Source organism: Carcharodon carcharias, chromosome 1, assembly GCF_017639515.1.
Source record: "Carcharodon carcharias isolate sCarCar2 chromosome 1, sCarCar2.pri, whole genome shotgun sequence".
NCBI lineage: Eukaryota > Metazoa > Chordata > Chondrichthyes > Lamniformes > Lamnidae > Carcharodon > Carcharodon carcharias.
Window position 1 is genome coordinate 22280787 of NC_054467.1, and position 17191 is coordinate 22297977.

General features: G+C 38.6%; 1 protein-coding gene across 4 annotated transcripts in view; it reads right to left on the reverse strand.

Annotated features, from left to right (window-relative positions):
- Nucleotides 1–3021: 3021 nt before the first annotated feature.
- Nucleotides 3022–17191, reverse strand: part of LOC121292585 — a 49742-nt gene continuing 35572 nt past the window's right edge. For 3 of the 4 annotated variants that reach the window (XM_041214780.1, XM_041214954.1, XM_041215038.1), the window contains 5 exons: nt 11391–11570; nt 8564–8676; nt 7976–8105; nt 6579–6633; nt 3022–4293 (listed from right to left, as the gene is read on the reverse strand). In XM_041214780.1, coding sequence (XP_041070714.1) covers nt 6581–6633; nt 7976–8105; nt 8564–8676; nt 11391–11570 — 476 coding nt within the window. In that variant the 3' untranslated portion in view covers nt 3022–4293; nt 6579–6580. The remainder of the gene's footprint in view (nt 4294–6578; nt 6634–7975; nt 8106–8563; nt 8677–11390; nt 11571–17191) is intronic. The other variant, XM_041214869.1, reaches the window with a different exon arrangement.

Here is a 17191-nt window from a genome sequence, read left to right on the forward strand (position 1 = left end):
TCACAATGTTCCATTTTTGCTATTAGGTACCAAACTAGAATGGAATAAAAACAGTGAGAAGTAGATTTCCGGAGTCCATAAAATCTATTTCACAAATGTAAAACTATTCAAGTTGGAGCAACAGGAAGGTGATTAAACCGATTGCAAACACATACTCAAAATTTTGTACACTATTAGGAAGTAAGCTATGAAAATATAAATTTAGAACTAAACAAAACTGGGAAGCTGGATGACAAAGTAGGTTTGAATATAAATATAAATCTTTAATATTTAAGTTCAAATCCAGCTTCTATTTTTCTTAATGATGACTGAGTATACTACATGAAGTGTATCTAGACCATGTCACCTGAGATCCTACTGCATGCAGGCCTAGAGGACATACCTGTCAAGAAGTCAATATGAATCCTTACTGACTGCAATCTCACTCAAGGTACCACAAGGATGACAATGGTGCTGGGGTTGATGCACATTGTTGGGCTACATCAACAATAAATCTGAACATTATAACTTACCCAAAAGGGCTTGAGATTGCTATTGGGTAAACAAAGTGGAAACACTTTCCACTCTCTATCAGCAGCATCCTTCAGTTTGATCAGTTCTTAAGTTCATCAAAAACCATTAGTAAAATAAGCTAGAGACTGTGAATCCAATGAAGCAGAGAAAATGTGTGCACCACAATGGCTGATGATCCTCGTCTTCACAAAGGAACACTAATTGCACTCCAATTGTACTGCAAGTTTGGCATTGCTACAGTTGAATTTTTTTTGTCTTGCACAAGCAACAAAAGCAGAGGCTAATTATCAAAATAGTCATGAGTCCAGCATCAGTACCATTAAAAGGTAATCTTGCACTTTTACCTCAGGAGCAGAAATTTTAAATGAAATTTAAGCTTGAAAGAAGGAACACATTGCAGTGACTTTACTTTATTGCCTATCAATATTAACAGTGTAATTGTTCTCTAATTGAGCAAATGATCACAACGTTCTACATATCTTAGTTAACAATCTGAAGTTCTATACACTCTGTATTGGGCTTGGTTAACTTTATTTTGAAAGATCAAATCAGCAAAACCAGTTGTTCCTATGTGACTTTCTATTCATGTGTTAACCTTTCTTCTTGCATCATACAACTGAAATATTCTAATAAGTTTCTTCTGCAAGACACTCTATCAAACACTTTCTGCAAATCCATATAATTATATTTATTGTACATACTTATTTAGCCAAGGGGTATGTTCTTCAAAAATATCTATTCAATTAATTGAACAAAATTTACTTTCAATAAATCTATTCGGATTGCCCTTGATTAACTTATGCACTTCTAAATATTTAAATATTATCTTAAATTATGGATTATAAGAGTTTGACCACAACTGGTGACAGTCTGAAGTTAACCAGTTTATCTTTCCTCTCCTTTTCTGAACAGTGAAAGATGTTCCAGGACCCAGCATGTCAATGGGCAACATTTCAGGATCTCAGCTAGTGTGCACACGTGCATATTATATGGTATCCCTTTTGACTACTTTATGATACATATTCATTATCTGCCTATTATCTGATTAATTCATCGTTAAGTTGTCCATGACTCAACATAAATTGGCACTACACTGGCAATGTTACTTACAACTTACTTTAAAAAGGCCAGTGCGATTTGGTTGGTTAGCAGAATGAAATCAAAAAGCCAGAGTTAGCTGGAGAAGCAAGGGGAAAAAATTATATTGCTGCAAATTTTTTCCAGATGACTGAACAAGGCACAATATTGGGGCAGGGCAGTAGGAGATTTGCTCTGCAGTATTAGTGGCCAAAAGGAAAAAAAGTGTTACTTTTCCCTTCAACTATATTTTTTTAAGTCTGGTGAGCAAACATTTAATCAGGAAGTATTTTTTGAAAAATTGAGTGGAGTAGAGAAAGTAAAGTATCACAATGGCTGATGCTTTATCAATCTACAATAGGTAGAAATCAAATCCCTTCATGCTAATCCATCCCACTATCCATCCATTCATTTTCACACTGCTTCTCCTGGTGAGGGTCGCAGTGGCAGTAAGCTGAGCAGGAACGACAGGACTTCTCTTTCCACAGCCACAGATTCCAGCTCTTCCTGGGAGATTCCCAGGCCAGCCAAGAGATGTAATCCCTCCAGTACGTCCTGGGTTGGCCTTGTGGTCTCCATCCAGCGGCAGCCTACTGGGAGCATCTCTATCAGATGCCCGAACCACCTCAACTGGTCCCTCTCAAACCGGAGGAGCAGTGACTCTACTCTGAGGTTCTCCTGGATTGTCGAACTCCTCACCCTGCCCCGGAGAGTACACCCAGCAATCCTGCAGAGAAACCACATTTCCGCCGCTTGTACCCGCAATCTTATTCTATCGGTCATTACCCACAGTTCATGGCCATAGGTGAGGATGGGGGATTTAGATCCACCGGTAAACTGAGAGCTTCGTTCTAAAACTCAGCTCCCACTTCATCACCACAGTAGAGCACCTGCAGAACTGCAGCCGCCGCACCAATCTGCTGGTCAATCTTACACTCTCCAACTGTCATCATTCGCGAAAAAGATCCTGAGATACTTGAACTCCTCCACTAAAGGAAGCTGTTCCCCCTCCCGTCACCTGGAGTGAGCAACCCACTCAGGTTATGGTTCTCTCCCGGAAAAAAAGAGTGGGTTGCTCTCTCCACCCCGTTATCTAACTACAAATATACGGACTCGAAACGTTAACTGTATTCCTCTCCGCAGATGCTGTCAGGCCTGCTGAGTTTTTCCAGCTATTTTTGTTACCAATATGCTTTCCTGGCCAATTGTCAGTGGCATAGATTTTTATTTCCTCCTTTTGCACCAATAATACCAATCCCCATTATTACCAGATGCTTTTGCAGTGCAAATAGAGGTCTCCGCATCACTAGGTATGGAAGGCAGCATCACAAACAAAAAATTGGGTACAACTGCAATTTCGCAGTCTTCCTTAGTAGCAACACAAAAATTATAAGTAAGTGTTTTTAAAAAATGTTTTTATTGCATTCGACAGTACTTTCACAATAAAAATAAATATACAGTACTTTATTTGTCCAAATGTAGCAATACTATATGGAAAACACTTTGTGTTCTCAATGATTTAGTAAACATTTAAAACGCCAAAACATACTTTTTTTTATATCTATAAAACAGGCTCATAGTTTTCTTAAGCATCATTTAAAAATACACATTCTACAATATGATTCATATATGAAAGTGCAATTAAGAAGTCTCACTACCATAGCACCAACTGATGAATGAATAAGACAATGGCCATTTACTAGAAATCTTGCCTTCTAGGTTGGCACCAAGAATAACAGTGCTCAATATAATGTTCATCACCAATTGGAAATGATGTAGTTCAGCACAATATATGCTTTAAAAATCACTAGCCAATTTACATTTAAAAAAACTAGTATGATACACATGTACATTTTGTACAAAACATTTGATAATGCTTTGAGTAGCTGGCAGCAAATAACACAAGTACTACTGTGAAAATTACATTTGCTGCAATTTCAAAAAACTAGGCAAAGTAGTTTTCCAATAAAGTACATAATTATTTTTAAACGGAAGGCAAACCACAGTTCACAATTTGTAGAAAAACCACAAATGGAGACCACTTTCCCTTACATGTGTTGTAAAAGATATTTCTTACTGTAATTGTATGTAAAAAAAAAAAAATGCTGTGCCACTTGGTGCATGCAAAACGGAGGAGAATTTGTTTTAACCACAAAACTGTAGTGTTCTGTCCAAAAGAAAAGACAGTAGGGGAAAAAGAGGAAAAACATTCACTTACACTACGCTTAGGTATTACATGACCGTGGCAAACATATTTCACTACTGGACTTGAAATGTCTTGTGAATTGCCCCATATAATGATCAAACCAGTCACACTTTAGCCTGTGAAGATGGCCTGTTTGACAATTCTAATCAGTAATGTGTATTTGTAAAGTAACTTCACCACATGGTCGACATAGTATGTAGTATATAGTAAAAACAGACTATTTGCTACATGCTTTTATAACCGAATAGAGCACAGTTAGAACATATTGAACAGCAAAAATCATTGCATTTCAAAAAAATTCATAAAAGTCAACTTCAACAGACAAAATCTCTAGAAACAGGTAGAAACCCTGTGAAATTCAGCATTCACATCTGACCTGAGGTGCTTCTTCAGAATCTTTTCTATTCTTCATCCTTCAATGTCTATTCTTCATATACAGTACTGTTAACAAAAGGCTTCTGCAATTTGGAGTGTTTCTTCTGCAATTTGGAGTGTTTCTATAAAATTATACATATATAGTTTGGTACAATTTAAATTCTTTTCACCCAGTAACTTATAAATTGTTACAATGAATTTGGCTACTCAACTTATCAGGATTTGATTCAGGGAGCATGGCACATTACAGCTCTTACTCAAAAAGAAAGCAGACACACTTTCAGTAAACTGTGAAATATCACATACTCAAGGAAGTATTGTTACACCTAGAGCAGCACAGAGAGGAATTCAAATCAAGTATTGTCTCATGCAGCAAATTGCAAGTTCAACATCATGAGCAAAGCTACATGTAAAAGCCTGTTCCAATCAGATTTTAGGACGATGTATGCAGACTCACATGGTTGGGTTGTATTCAGTGTATCTGAGATCAATCCCAAAAAGAACTACAAACTCCCACCTGCATGCTTGAAATCAAGCCCACCTTCAAACAAACACAAATAAAAGCTTAAAAAACTGCTGTCCCTTTTCCTTTCCTCCTCTTCTAAAAGAGATGCTAGCTTCTTAGTAAAGTGCTGTTCCCAGAAGCATCTCTCTTTGGTGCCTCAGCCAAGTGATTATTTTTCATGTGTAAGCAACAGCAATGAATCTTTGCAGGCTACTGCATCATAGGGCAATTCATAGCTGAACGCAATCCATTCTTCACTCAATGTCAATGTATGTGCTGCCAGCACGAATTACTAGGAAACCATAGGGAGCATGAACTCTGGTTGATTTTTCCCTTCCTTAATCCTGAGACTGCAGCCATTTGTAGTGGCACTATTGTCACCCCAATCAAAACCAGCTAACTCAGCGCAGACCAGGAATCGAATCTAAGACCTTCATGTTTTGTGCTGATCAGCTGTGCACCATCACAGCAATCAGGTGAGATGCACATACTCGAGCTTCAAGACTAAAAATCCATTTATTCATAAATAATTAGGGACTTTTTAATCAGTTTTTAGTGTTTCTTCTGGAACAACTCAAAAGAAGATTGACAATTACATCACTGACACCTCAGTTAACAGGTCTCACTTGCTCAAACTGGCATTACAGAATACAACTATCATTTTAAAACAACTCCACATTGGTAGTTTTGCTAAACATCAGCAATATGCCTTACTTAGTTCTTCAAGTTGAGAGTTTGCCTACAAATCAAAGATTTAAGATGCTCATTTGGCTGAATGTCTCAAGGGTTATTATTCTTTTTTCTAGCAAGGCAGGTGCCCCACTCAAACCTGACCTTCCCTTTTGAACATTGTTCAGAACTTGTTGAAATACATCATTTAACACATTGTAACAGGAACATGACATAAGCCACGTCATCTAAAATGATTGCAGTAATTAAACTTATGTTCATTATCAACATTCATCTTCATTGGGCTTAAAGGATTTAATATCTGAGAAAACAGCTGCTAAAAATATTATCCCAATCACACTGGTCAATTCTGAGGTAAGCATTAATATATCAAAAACGTACAACAGGTATGATGCTTAATAATAATGCACATATGAGGAGAGTAAAGGAAGATTAATAATAACCATAAATATAATTAGCAAAAACTTTAAAAATTGAAAGGAATCCCAAAAATGGAGCTGTATAGAAATGAGCCAAGACGTTCTTAATACTTCATATACATCACAGACATCTTTATCTCTTCTATCTTTAGATTAAGCATGCATCAAGGTAGTCTGAGCTCTAATCAGTCTGGTATTTAACCTGGGAAATGAGCAGGATCAGTCTTTCAAAATCAGTCTTGTCTTGCTATGTGTATTTCTCTCCTCTCCCCGCCACTGTAACATTGACTGAAACAGAGCGAAGGGGAAAAACAGAAACCTATTCAGTATAAGAGGCTGATGTCTGCATATCAGATTTACTCATTCTCCACTCTCCTTCCCTACAAACATGTGTTTAGCTTCTGCTTACTGGTTACCCCAGGACCAATGCCAATAGAGCACCATACAGGAAACTAGGGCCCAAATGTGTGACTATGATCAGGTTTTATCCTCAAGTGAAAATTGGTATCTTTTATTAGCCTGTTATGCTTTTAATTTTACATTGGGGCAAGAGATTTTGGCTTGGTAAGCTGTAACATTATTAAAATGGCAAGTTTCCCAAATGAATTTAGACAAGCAGTAAGACCATTGCCAAGGAGGTAATCTCATTTTATTTTGATTTTCACAGGCCGTCACCGGCACCAAATGACTATCTTCTTTTCTATATTTCTATGTATGCTTACAAACATAAAATCGGTCAAAATCAATGTGACATTATGAGTCATCAGTTTATTAAGTTATTTTTGATATTCACCTTTACTTCATGAGTGTATCCAGAGACAGGAACTGTTTCTGTCGAATGCAATTTCCTAAGTTATAAAACAAAGATTTTAATGTTAGATTCGCCCTGTCAGAACATTTTTCTAACAACTTGTTTAAAAAAATGCCACAAGATTATTTTATAATAACATGTACCACAGATGCTTGGTTTTAATGCCTGCCTCAACAACAACTTATAGCATCTCTAGTATAATAAAATGACCCAAGGTGCTTCACTGAGATATTATAAAACAAAATTAGACACCAAGCTACGTAAGGATATATTAGAACAGATGATCAAAAGCTTGGTCAACAAGGCAAGTTTTAAGGGGTGTTTTAAAAGTGGAAAGTGAGGTAGCAAGGTGGTGATATTTAGGGAGGGAATTCCAGATCTAAGGGACTAGGCAGCTGAAGGCATGGCCACCAATGGTGGAAAGATTGATAGGAAGGACTTGAAAAAAATGAGAATTTTAAAACTGACACTTTGCTTAACCAGGACCCAATAGAGGTAAGCAAACATTGGGGATAGGGGATTTGGTGCAAGTTAAGTCACAGGAAACAGGGTTTTGGGTGATCTCAAGTTTATTGAGAATAGACTATGGGAGGTTAACTAGGAGTGCATTAGAATAGACAAGTCTGGAGGTAAAAAAGCACGATGAGGATTTCAATAGCAGCAGAGCTGAGCCGGGGGCACATTCAGGTAATGTTATTAGGGTGAAACAAGTCGTCTTAGTGACAGCATGGATATGCAGCTGGAGGCTCATCTTAAGTGTCAAATATAATTACAAAGTTGCAAACAGATTGGGCTGTCTTCAGACAATTGTCAGGGAGAGGGAAGGATTCAGTGGCAAGGAAGTGGAGCTTATGGCAGGGACCGAAAAAATTGGTTTCAGTCTTCCCAATATTTAATTGGAGGAAATTTCTGCTCATTCAGTACTGGATGTCGGACAAGCAGTCTGACAATCTAGAGGTAGTTGAGGGTTGAGAGAGGTGGTTGTGAGGTTGTCATCAACATTGTAGATATCTTGGTCATTACATTATCAGCGTACATGGAACAAGTGGCAATTTGAAAATTTGAATTTAGGTTAAAACTTTAAAAGAAAAGCTGGTTATCAGTAAAAGAGACCATGAAGCTGTCAGATTGTTGTAAAAACCCAACTGGTGTAACAATGTCCTTCAGGGAAGAAAACCTGCCCTTCTTACCCGGTCTGGCCTATATGTGGCTCCAATCCCACAGCAGCACCGCTTTCAGTGGTTCATGAAGGTGGCTCACCAGCACCTTCTCAGTGCAGCTAGGGATGGGCAATAAATGGTGGCTTTACAAGAAACACTCACACCCTGAAAACAAATAAGAACAAAGAGAACTGATCATCAATGCAATTTATAACTTACCATTATCCATTATTTGAATGTGGAACTGAAAGAGCATTGGAATCATTTTTAAACTTTCCAGTTGTGCATCCAATGATACTCCATAGGCTTTCAAGTTTGCAAGATCGGTTTCCAACTTTACCTTCTGATTCTGAGACAGAAAACAGTTGTAATTTTTAAATTGATGGTTCTGATAAGTTATGGAACAGCTACAGATCACACTAGAGCCCCATCTAAATAATTATAAACAAAGTTATATAAAATTGTTTTAATGCGTTTGTGGTGTAATTTAAACAATTGGTAAAATATATATTTTATGTACAAAGATATCAGATACAATGACAAGGGATGATGACTTGTAATGACTCAGAAGCAGAATTAACAGTTTCAGGTTGTAAATTTTTGGCTTGGCAAAGTCAGCTTGAAAACACAGGTAGTGGTTTCCTATTACCTTCTCACCAAAGAAAACGTAATGAATTTTACCTCAAACATTAAACATCTAGCATAATGCACTGCCGTTATTTTTAGAAATATATGCATTTAAGGTCATTGAATAAGACATTTAGTAAATTTAAATAAGGTATTGAACATTAAAAGACTATAATTTACCTTCAATCCTTCCAACTGTTTGTTTAAATTTTCGTGCTCATCTTGTGAATGCTCCAAAGATTTTGCAAGTTCACCAAGTTCCAACTCTCTTACTAGGATATAAACAAAACAGACTGTAACTTTCATTTTGGATTTTATCCCCATATCTTACTCATGGTTGTTCTCGCACCTCTGCTGCCAATGAGGACTCCCAGGATGATTGCCAAAAGTCATGGATTGTGGGCTAATTAATGATAGACAACACAGGTTTGTTGAAGGCAAGTTGTGTCAGACAAACCTGATTGAGCGAGAGAAGGTTTACGGAATCTTAGAGAACAGTAAGAGGCCATATGTGCCTACGCCGGGTCTTGGAAAGAGCTATCCAATTAGATTCCCTGCTCTTCCCCAATAACAGTAAACTTTGATGAAGCTAGTGTAGTCACTTGCTAACTTTTGGTAAAGTGTCAAACAATAAGACTTGATAGCAAATTTGAAATACATGGGATTAAAGGAACATGGCAGCATGAAGATGATGTTAGCCAAGAGACAGAAAGCAGATAGTTCTGGCAGATGCATGATGGGTCAAGTGGTCTCCTTCAGTGCCAAAAGATTCTAAAATCATTCATGGTATAAGATGCAAACACAACACATGAAAGCTGACACACCTACTGAAAAACAAATATAACAGTAGCTTTTGCAGTAGCCCCAAAGTCGTTCATTTACTTGAACCTTAAACTTCAGTCAGATATTACGCAGTGAGGAAAAGCAGAATACTGAAGATGCTGGCAACCTGAAATAAAAATAGAAAATGCTGGAAATACTCAGCAGATCAGGCAGCATCTGTGAAGAGAGAAACAGAGTTATTGGTCCATAATCTCTGAACTCTGGGGTGATGTACCCTGGAAGTGCCCCAAAGACATGGTAAGCTATCACACATTAGCCTCTAATCGTATTGCTGGTAATGCCAAACTAGACGCCACATGGCCAATGTCGCAATTCTCTTCACTACCATCAATTTAAATACATTAACAATCAGTTGCAGCATGCATTTGGATTTCTGGTATGCACTCTTAGCCAACTATGCAGTCTACTGAGAATGAAAAGTATAAAAAAATATTGCTTCAAAGTTCATTTCAAATCCTTCCTGTGGTAAATTTAAACTGAAAACTATTAAAGCCGCAGCAATATATCATTTGAGTAAAAATGATCTCTGCACAGAGAAATACCATCTTTGGTGCTTTCTCAAGTCATAACAGCAGAAGAATTGTTCTGGTTGATATCTAAAACAACAGTACAAATCTGTTACTTTGGAAGTTATTTATGAATTCTTTACACATGGGAGGGAGAATAATTATTCTTCCAGGTTATGTTATTTTTCAGTTGTTGGACAAATTCAATTGCCATATCTATAAACAAAGCAATTCTATCAATGATTGAAGTGAGGTGATTTATAGCAAAATCAACCAGTAATAGTGGTAGGACTGTTTTCAGAAGTTACAAAATGATTTACATACTTCAAATAGAGATTGCTATCAAGTTGCAAAATTTAAGACCTGTCATAGCCATTTAATGTACTCAGAATGGTCCTTTGAAGGATCTATTACTAAGAGAAAAAAGACTAATTTCTATAATGCCTTTCATGACCTAGGTTGGCCCTAAACATTTTAAGGGCAATGAAGCACAATCGCTGTTGTAATGCAGGAAATGGAATAACCAATTTGCATAAATCTAGGTCCCACAAACAGAAATGCGACAATGGCCAGATCATTTCTTTATGTGATGTTGATTAAGGGAAAAATTTTAGCCAAGGCACCAAGAAGAACTCCCTTGCTTTTCTTTGAAATAGTTCCATGGGATCTCTCACATTCATCTGAGGGGGCAGATAGGGCCTCAGTTTTACATTCTATCCAAAAGACAGCAACTCCAACAGTGCAGCACTCCCTCGGTATTACATTTTATGCTCAAGTCCCTGAGTGAAACTTTAACAGGCAACCCTTCTGACTCAGAAGCAAGACTGCTGTCCACTGAGCTATAGCTGACACTAATTGTATTGTAAAATATTTAATTTTCACTTTAAAGAGGCTAGGGTTCTGATATTGAACTTTATCAAAAATTGGAGTCGTTACTGAAAAGATTCAGCAGGTCTGTCAGCATGTATCAAGAGAGGAAATTGGTTAATATTTTGGTTATACGCCTTTGGCAGATTTGCAGAAAGATATTGAACTGAAACTTTAAGCTGTCCTCTCTTTTCTTTAAGATGCTAACATGCCATGTATTTCCCACATTCTATTTTGCTTCAGATTTGCAGATTTATTTCTACCTGCAATAATTAAACACTGACTTTTATATTAAAAAATAATGCTGATAAAGGAGGAATGTAAGTGCTTGGAACAGCGAAACATTTCCAATTCAGGTATTAGGTATTCGTACAATGTACTTTCATGTCAAATACATACACACCACATACAGAATAAGGCCTCTAACACTCTGTCCCAGTAAAGTGCTTGAATCCTAACCTAGGACAATTCCTACCAAACCAAAGTAAACTTTAGCTATTTGCCACACCAGACAAATTAATGCCAACTGTGCCAAACTATGAGTAGTTTAATGTGATTGATGCACCTACAAAGGCCATGGTCATAATTGCCCAAACTTATTTCAACCAGGATCCTTTTATCCAATGGCGGGAGGACATTCACGCCAGTGTTTTAAGTTAGATTCATACACAATCCAAGAGGTGCCACCTTGTCCTCCATTAATTGAGTTTAAAATAGTTGATAAGAAAATAAGTTTATCTTAGCTACTTATTTGGGGAAAAAAAGACAAAGTAAAAATTGTTTGTACTTACATTTTACCTGCTTGAAAATATATTCTTCCAGGAAACTTAGATTAAGTGATGTATAGTTATGCTTTGAGGTCAGGCCACATAAGTGGGACAGCTCTGCACTGTCAGCATCATCCGCCGAGTCTTCATCACCCTGCTGCTGCTCTTGTTTAGAAAGCTCAGCTGCCTCTTTCTCAAAATCTCCTGTTTGAATTACAACCACAGTTGGATGGGGTTTCCACAACTTATGTACCACATCAGATTAAGATGGTGACTATGTGATTTTGAAGTTGCAGCACTCTGCTAATACAGCATTATGTCTTAAACACTCAGTAAAAACAGTAAAGTTGTAGTGTAAGTCTGGAATTGGAGCATAACCTCAATCCAGAAAGATGCAACATGAGATCCTCTGGAGCAGGCAGTCTCAACTTGTTTGGGCTCGACACGTATGGTGCACAAGTCAAGTGTGGCTTGAAGAGAATTTGAAAATTGCTATGGGTAACCCTTGCACCAGCCGAGGAGTTCTAAAAATCATGTCGAGTTAATGGAGGCTCTCCTAGCATTTCAATTTTAACGGCATTGAAAGAGCTCTCTCCTTGTTAAGAGAATTATAGTTCAAGCCAGGTGGTATAAACACGATACAGCCTTGCTCAAACCAATACAGCGGCGATTGCCTTCTGATCAGCCTGTGCAGTAGAAATGCGCAATCCAATCAAAATGAAATATGGTACGAAACCTAAACTGAAATGTTTTTTTAAATTTACTCTGTTCTAAGGGGGAGGGGGGGAAAGAAAAAATTTAGAACAACAAACTATTACTGCTTTGGCTGGATACATTTTTTTGCGCATAAATAACAATGCAAGTACAATCTAAAGCAAGTAAGAATACTGCAGTGTCTGTATATAAATAGATTTGTATGTTACCAATAGTGATTCAATCATGCTCTTGAACCACAGCTACATTAGTAATGTAGTGCTACCCCCAAACAAAAGGAAGATATTACTGGCATTGTTATACTACCCACAACTCTCCAAATCTTCTGTCCAGGTGCTTTTCATGTCTCTTTCTCTCCTTATTCCCAGGCCATGTCCACCACTGCCCTTGGCCCCAGTTCAGCATGATTTCAGAGTTTCTTCTTGCTCCTTTTGAAGCCAAAGACTTCAGTTGCACGCGATCTCCACAGTGATATGGTTTACTAACAGCACTGAAATAACACTTCTGCCGATCAAAAAGGATCTTCTGCAATGCTGCAGGGAGCTGACAGAAAATGTTAATACTAAAGCTCTGTTACAAGAACAGCCTGGTTATTTACAAGATCTCACAAGTGATCTCACTTGTGTCCTGAAGCGAGAATGGAAATACCAAGAAAAGAGCATTTGAGCATTCTGGTAGTTCAGTGGATCATTGCGCTACATGATATGCTTAAGGTTGACTACAGGCAATAAAGGTACTGGGTACAATCCCTCATTTTGACTCAATTAACTCTCATTTGGTGTGTCAGATGGGGCACACAATTGACCTTAAAAAGCCTTGACTGGGAGAAGGGATTGAGAAGAGGGGGAAATAAACCAGGGCTCCCAACGCTGGTTGACCACATGGACATTGGGGACTGAGAGGATCATGCTCAGTTGTGGTTCTATTCACCTTAAACTTCATGGTCAAACATTCTATGTAGTTTTAAATGTCAAGAATGACCATTTGGAAAGTACTGGAGGACACCGTTGTCAGTTCTTATCCTGTGTTTCATTAGTTTTGTCGTAAAAGTCAAAACTGGTCTAGGGATGTCACGGCCGTTTTTCAGTGCTTGAGTATTGTTAACGAATGTAATTGACATTTTCCATTAACTTTCTACTTTTCTCAACATGAATAGCTTTTTTTTTGATGGGGCAGCAGGATAAGTGAACACTCAAAAAATACTGCATGGTTCCTATGACTGTTCACTTTACAACCTTTGCTGAAGGAAGATGTGCTTCCTCTCAGAAAAGATGCAATTACTTCACAATTTACAGTAGCAGTTTATTTTAAAAAAACAATTTTAAGTTCTTAACATTACTGTCACGAAACAACTTAACTTTTGCCCTAGTGGATAAAACATTTAACATCTTCAGAATGCAAGTGGTTTCATTCTTCATTTTTCGCTGCACATTTATAAAGTCTATCCAGGAAATAATGCAGCAATAATTCAAGTTGAACAGAAGTACACTTTTACAGGCACATGCATAAGTTATTTGTTTTTCCTTTGCAGCTGATCTTTTGCTACTGCAAACATTGCAGCGCAATCTTAAAAAACATAATTCGCAGGGGGAAATAAAAATACAGTTGAAGGATTTTGAATAGAAAGCAGAGTAGAAATGCTGTAGTCTTACAAGCTTTGATAATTAGGGTTGATCCTCTGCATAGAGGATATCCTCTGCAGTCACAATTAAGAGTGCAAAGTGGGTATTTCAAAGTAGCTGGAACTTGGAAGGGAGGGAGGAGAACCAATTTTCCTAGTCCATGATAGAACCAATGACAGAGGGAAGATCATGGAGGTGGGTCCTGCTATGCGAGCATCAGGTGCTAGGGGCTAAATTAAAAATCAGAACTTCAAGGGTGATAATCTCTAGAATACTTTCTCAGCTACATGTTATTTGGCATAGGCATAAATAGATCAGGAAAATAAATGCACAACTGAAAGAGTGGCATGAGAAGGAAGAGTTTCAAATCATGGGACATTGGCACCAGTGCTGAGACAAGAGCTGTAAAGCTGGGATAGATTACACCTGAACTAAGGTCTAAGTGGAAAGTGTAAATATGACTGTAAAAAGGATTTCAAACCAATAAAAGAGGGAAGGGGTAAGTGTTTCAGCAAAATAATTGTTGCCTAAAGATAAGGAAAAAAAGATTAGCAAAGGTCAGAATATGAAAAAACAGATTACAATACTCAGGAAACTGAAAGGGTTATTGGAAGGAATAACATACCTATTAAAATGAAACAGGAATAATAAAATAAGACCCTATTACCCGTATAACAGTGCACTGAGCATCAGCAGCAAAACAGAAATTAGAGGCAGTCATGACAAGTGAGAAAACAGATTTAGTGGGGATAATGCAAATATTGCTGCAGACAGGACAGGATTGGCAGTTAAATAGTGCAGGTTAGAAAAAATAAAGGGAAGAATGATGGAATGGCGGAACACTTGTGTTTATTGAAAAGTGAAGGACACAGCTACCACAGGGGTGGAAACAGAGTCCATATAGGTTGAGATAGCAAATAGTAAAGGATTGGTCACACCATTACTGGGGGTATACTCATACCACAAATGGTGGTTAAGGAATTTTAAGGATATATATGAAACAAGTTAAAACACATAATCGTGGGGGATTTTGACTGTCCCCCAGTAAACTAAACAAGGAGACAGGGTACATACTGGGCAAGTCTTTTATACAATATGCACAAAATTCATTTCTATTCCAACAAGTAACAATCCACAATAAGAAAGGAAGTACTGCTAATTATAAATACTGCACAAAATAGCAGTAAAGAATATAAAACTGGACGGAGCGCTCAGTGTCGACCTAAGTACAGGAAACAACAAAGGCACACCCTGCCGCTTCAACCCTGCAAAAGCCCTTCGCACTACCAACTGGGGATTTTTGTCAAAATTGGGAGTGCTGTTCCACAGAATAATCAAACAACAGCCTGACACAGTTATACTCACCGAATCATACCTTATAGCCAATGTCTGAGACATCTTCATTACCATCCCTGGGTATGCCCTATCCCACCGGAGGATAGACCCATTAGAGGTCATGGTGCAATGGTATACAATCGAGAGGGAGTAGCCCTGGGAGTCTGCAACATTGACTCCAGACCCCCTGAAGTATCATGGGAACAGGTCAAACATGAGCAAGGAAATCTGATCACCACCTATCGCCCTTCCTCAGCTAATGAATCAGAACTATTCCATGTTGAACACCACTTGAAAGGAACATGGAGAATAGCAAGGGAAGAAACACTGAGGGTAGCATGGGTGTAGAATGTACTCTGGCTGGGAAACTTCAATGTTTATCACCAAGAGTAGCTCGGTAGCACCACTATTGACTGAACTGAAGGACATATGTGCCAGATTGGGTCTGTGGCTGGTGGTGGGAACCAACAAGAGGGAAAAGTCTACTTGACCTCACCCTCACCAATCTACCTGTTGCAGATACATCTGTCCATGACAGTATTGGTAGGTGAGGCCACCACACAGTCCTTGTGAAGACAAATTCCTATCTTCACACTGAAGATACCAACATGCTAAATCAGATAGATTCAAGACACATCTAGCAGTTCAAAACTGGCCATCCATAACTCATTGTGGACTATTGGCAGCAGGAGAACTGCATTCAACCAGAATCTGTAATCTTATGACCTTGCATATCCCATTACTTGACCATTACTGTCAACCCAGGGCATCAATCCTGGTTCTACGAGGAGTGCAGGAAAGCATGCCAGGAGCAGCACCAGGCATACCTCAAAATGAGGTGCCAATCTGGTGAAGCTACAACATGGGACTACATACATGCTAAATAATGGAAGCAGCATGAGATGGATAGGGCTAAACAAGCCCATAACCAACAGATCAGATCAAAGATTCACAGTCCTACCATGTCCAGTTGTAAATGATGGTGAACAAGTAAACAACAAACTAGAGGATCAATGTGGGGAGCCAGCACGTCAGTGCACAAGACAAGGCTAAAACATTTGGAACTATCTTCAGCCAGAAGTGCCAAGAGAACAATCTAGCTCAGCTTCCTGAGGTCCCCAGAATCACACATGCAATTCAGCCAATTTGATGCACACCATGTGGTATTAAGGAACAGGTGAAGGCACTGGATACAGCAAAAGCTATGGGTCCTGACAACATCCTAGCAACAGTATTGAAGACATGCAATTCAACATTAGCCATTTCCATAATCAAGCTATTCCAGTACAGCGATAACATTGGCATCGACTCAATAATAGGGAAAACTGCCCAGGTATGTCCTATCCAAAAAATGCATAACAAATCCAATCTGGCCGATTATCAATCTACTCTCAATCAGCAGATGGAAGGTGTCATTGACAGTGCTGTCAAGCAGCATTTGCTCAACAATATCCTGCTTACTGATGCTTAGCTTGAGATCTGCCAAGAGCACTTGGTTCCAAACCTCACTACACCTTTTGTCCAAAATTGGACAAAAGGGCTGAATCCCAGAGGTGTGTGTATCTGCCCTTGACAGCAAGGCAACATTTGACAAAGTGTGACAACAAGGAACTCTAGCAAAATCACAGTCAATGAGAATCGAGGGAAAACTCTCCACTGGTTGCAGACGTACCTAGCATAAAGGAAGATGGTTGCGGCTGCTGAGGGCCATAAATTTCAGTCCCAGGACATTGCTGCAGGTGTTCCTCTGGCTAGTGTCCTAGTCCCAACCAACTTCAGCAATTTCATCAATGACCTTCACCACCGCCCCCATCAAAAGGTTAGAAGTGGGGATGGCTTGCTGATGATTGCAGTGTTCAGGATCATTTGTGACTCCTCAGATAACGAAGCAGTCTTTCCCTACATGCAGCAAGACCTGGACAACATTCAGGTTTGGTCTCATTAATGGCAAGAAACATAGGGCCAGACAAGTGCCAGGCAATGACCATCTCCAACAAGAGAGAATCCAACCATTTCCCCTTGACATTCAATGGCATTTACATTGCTGAATCCACCATCATCCTGGGGATCACCCATTGACCAGAAAATTAACTGAATCAGCCAAATAAATACTGTGGCTACTAAAGCAGGTCAGAAGCTGGGAATTCTGCAGTA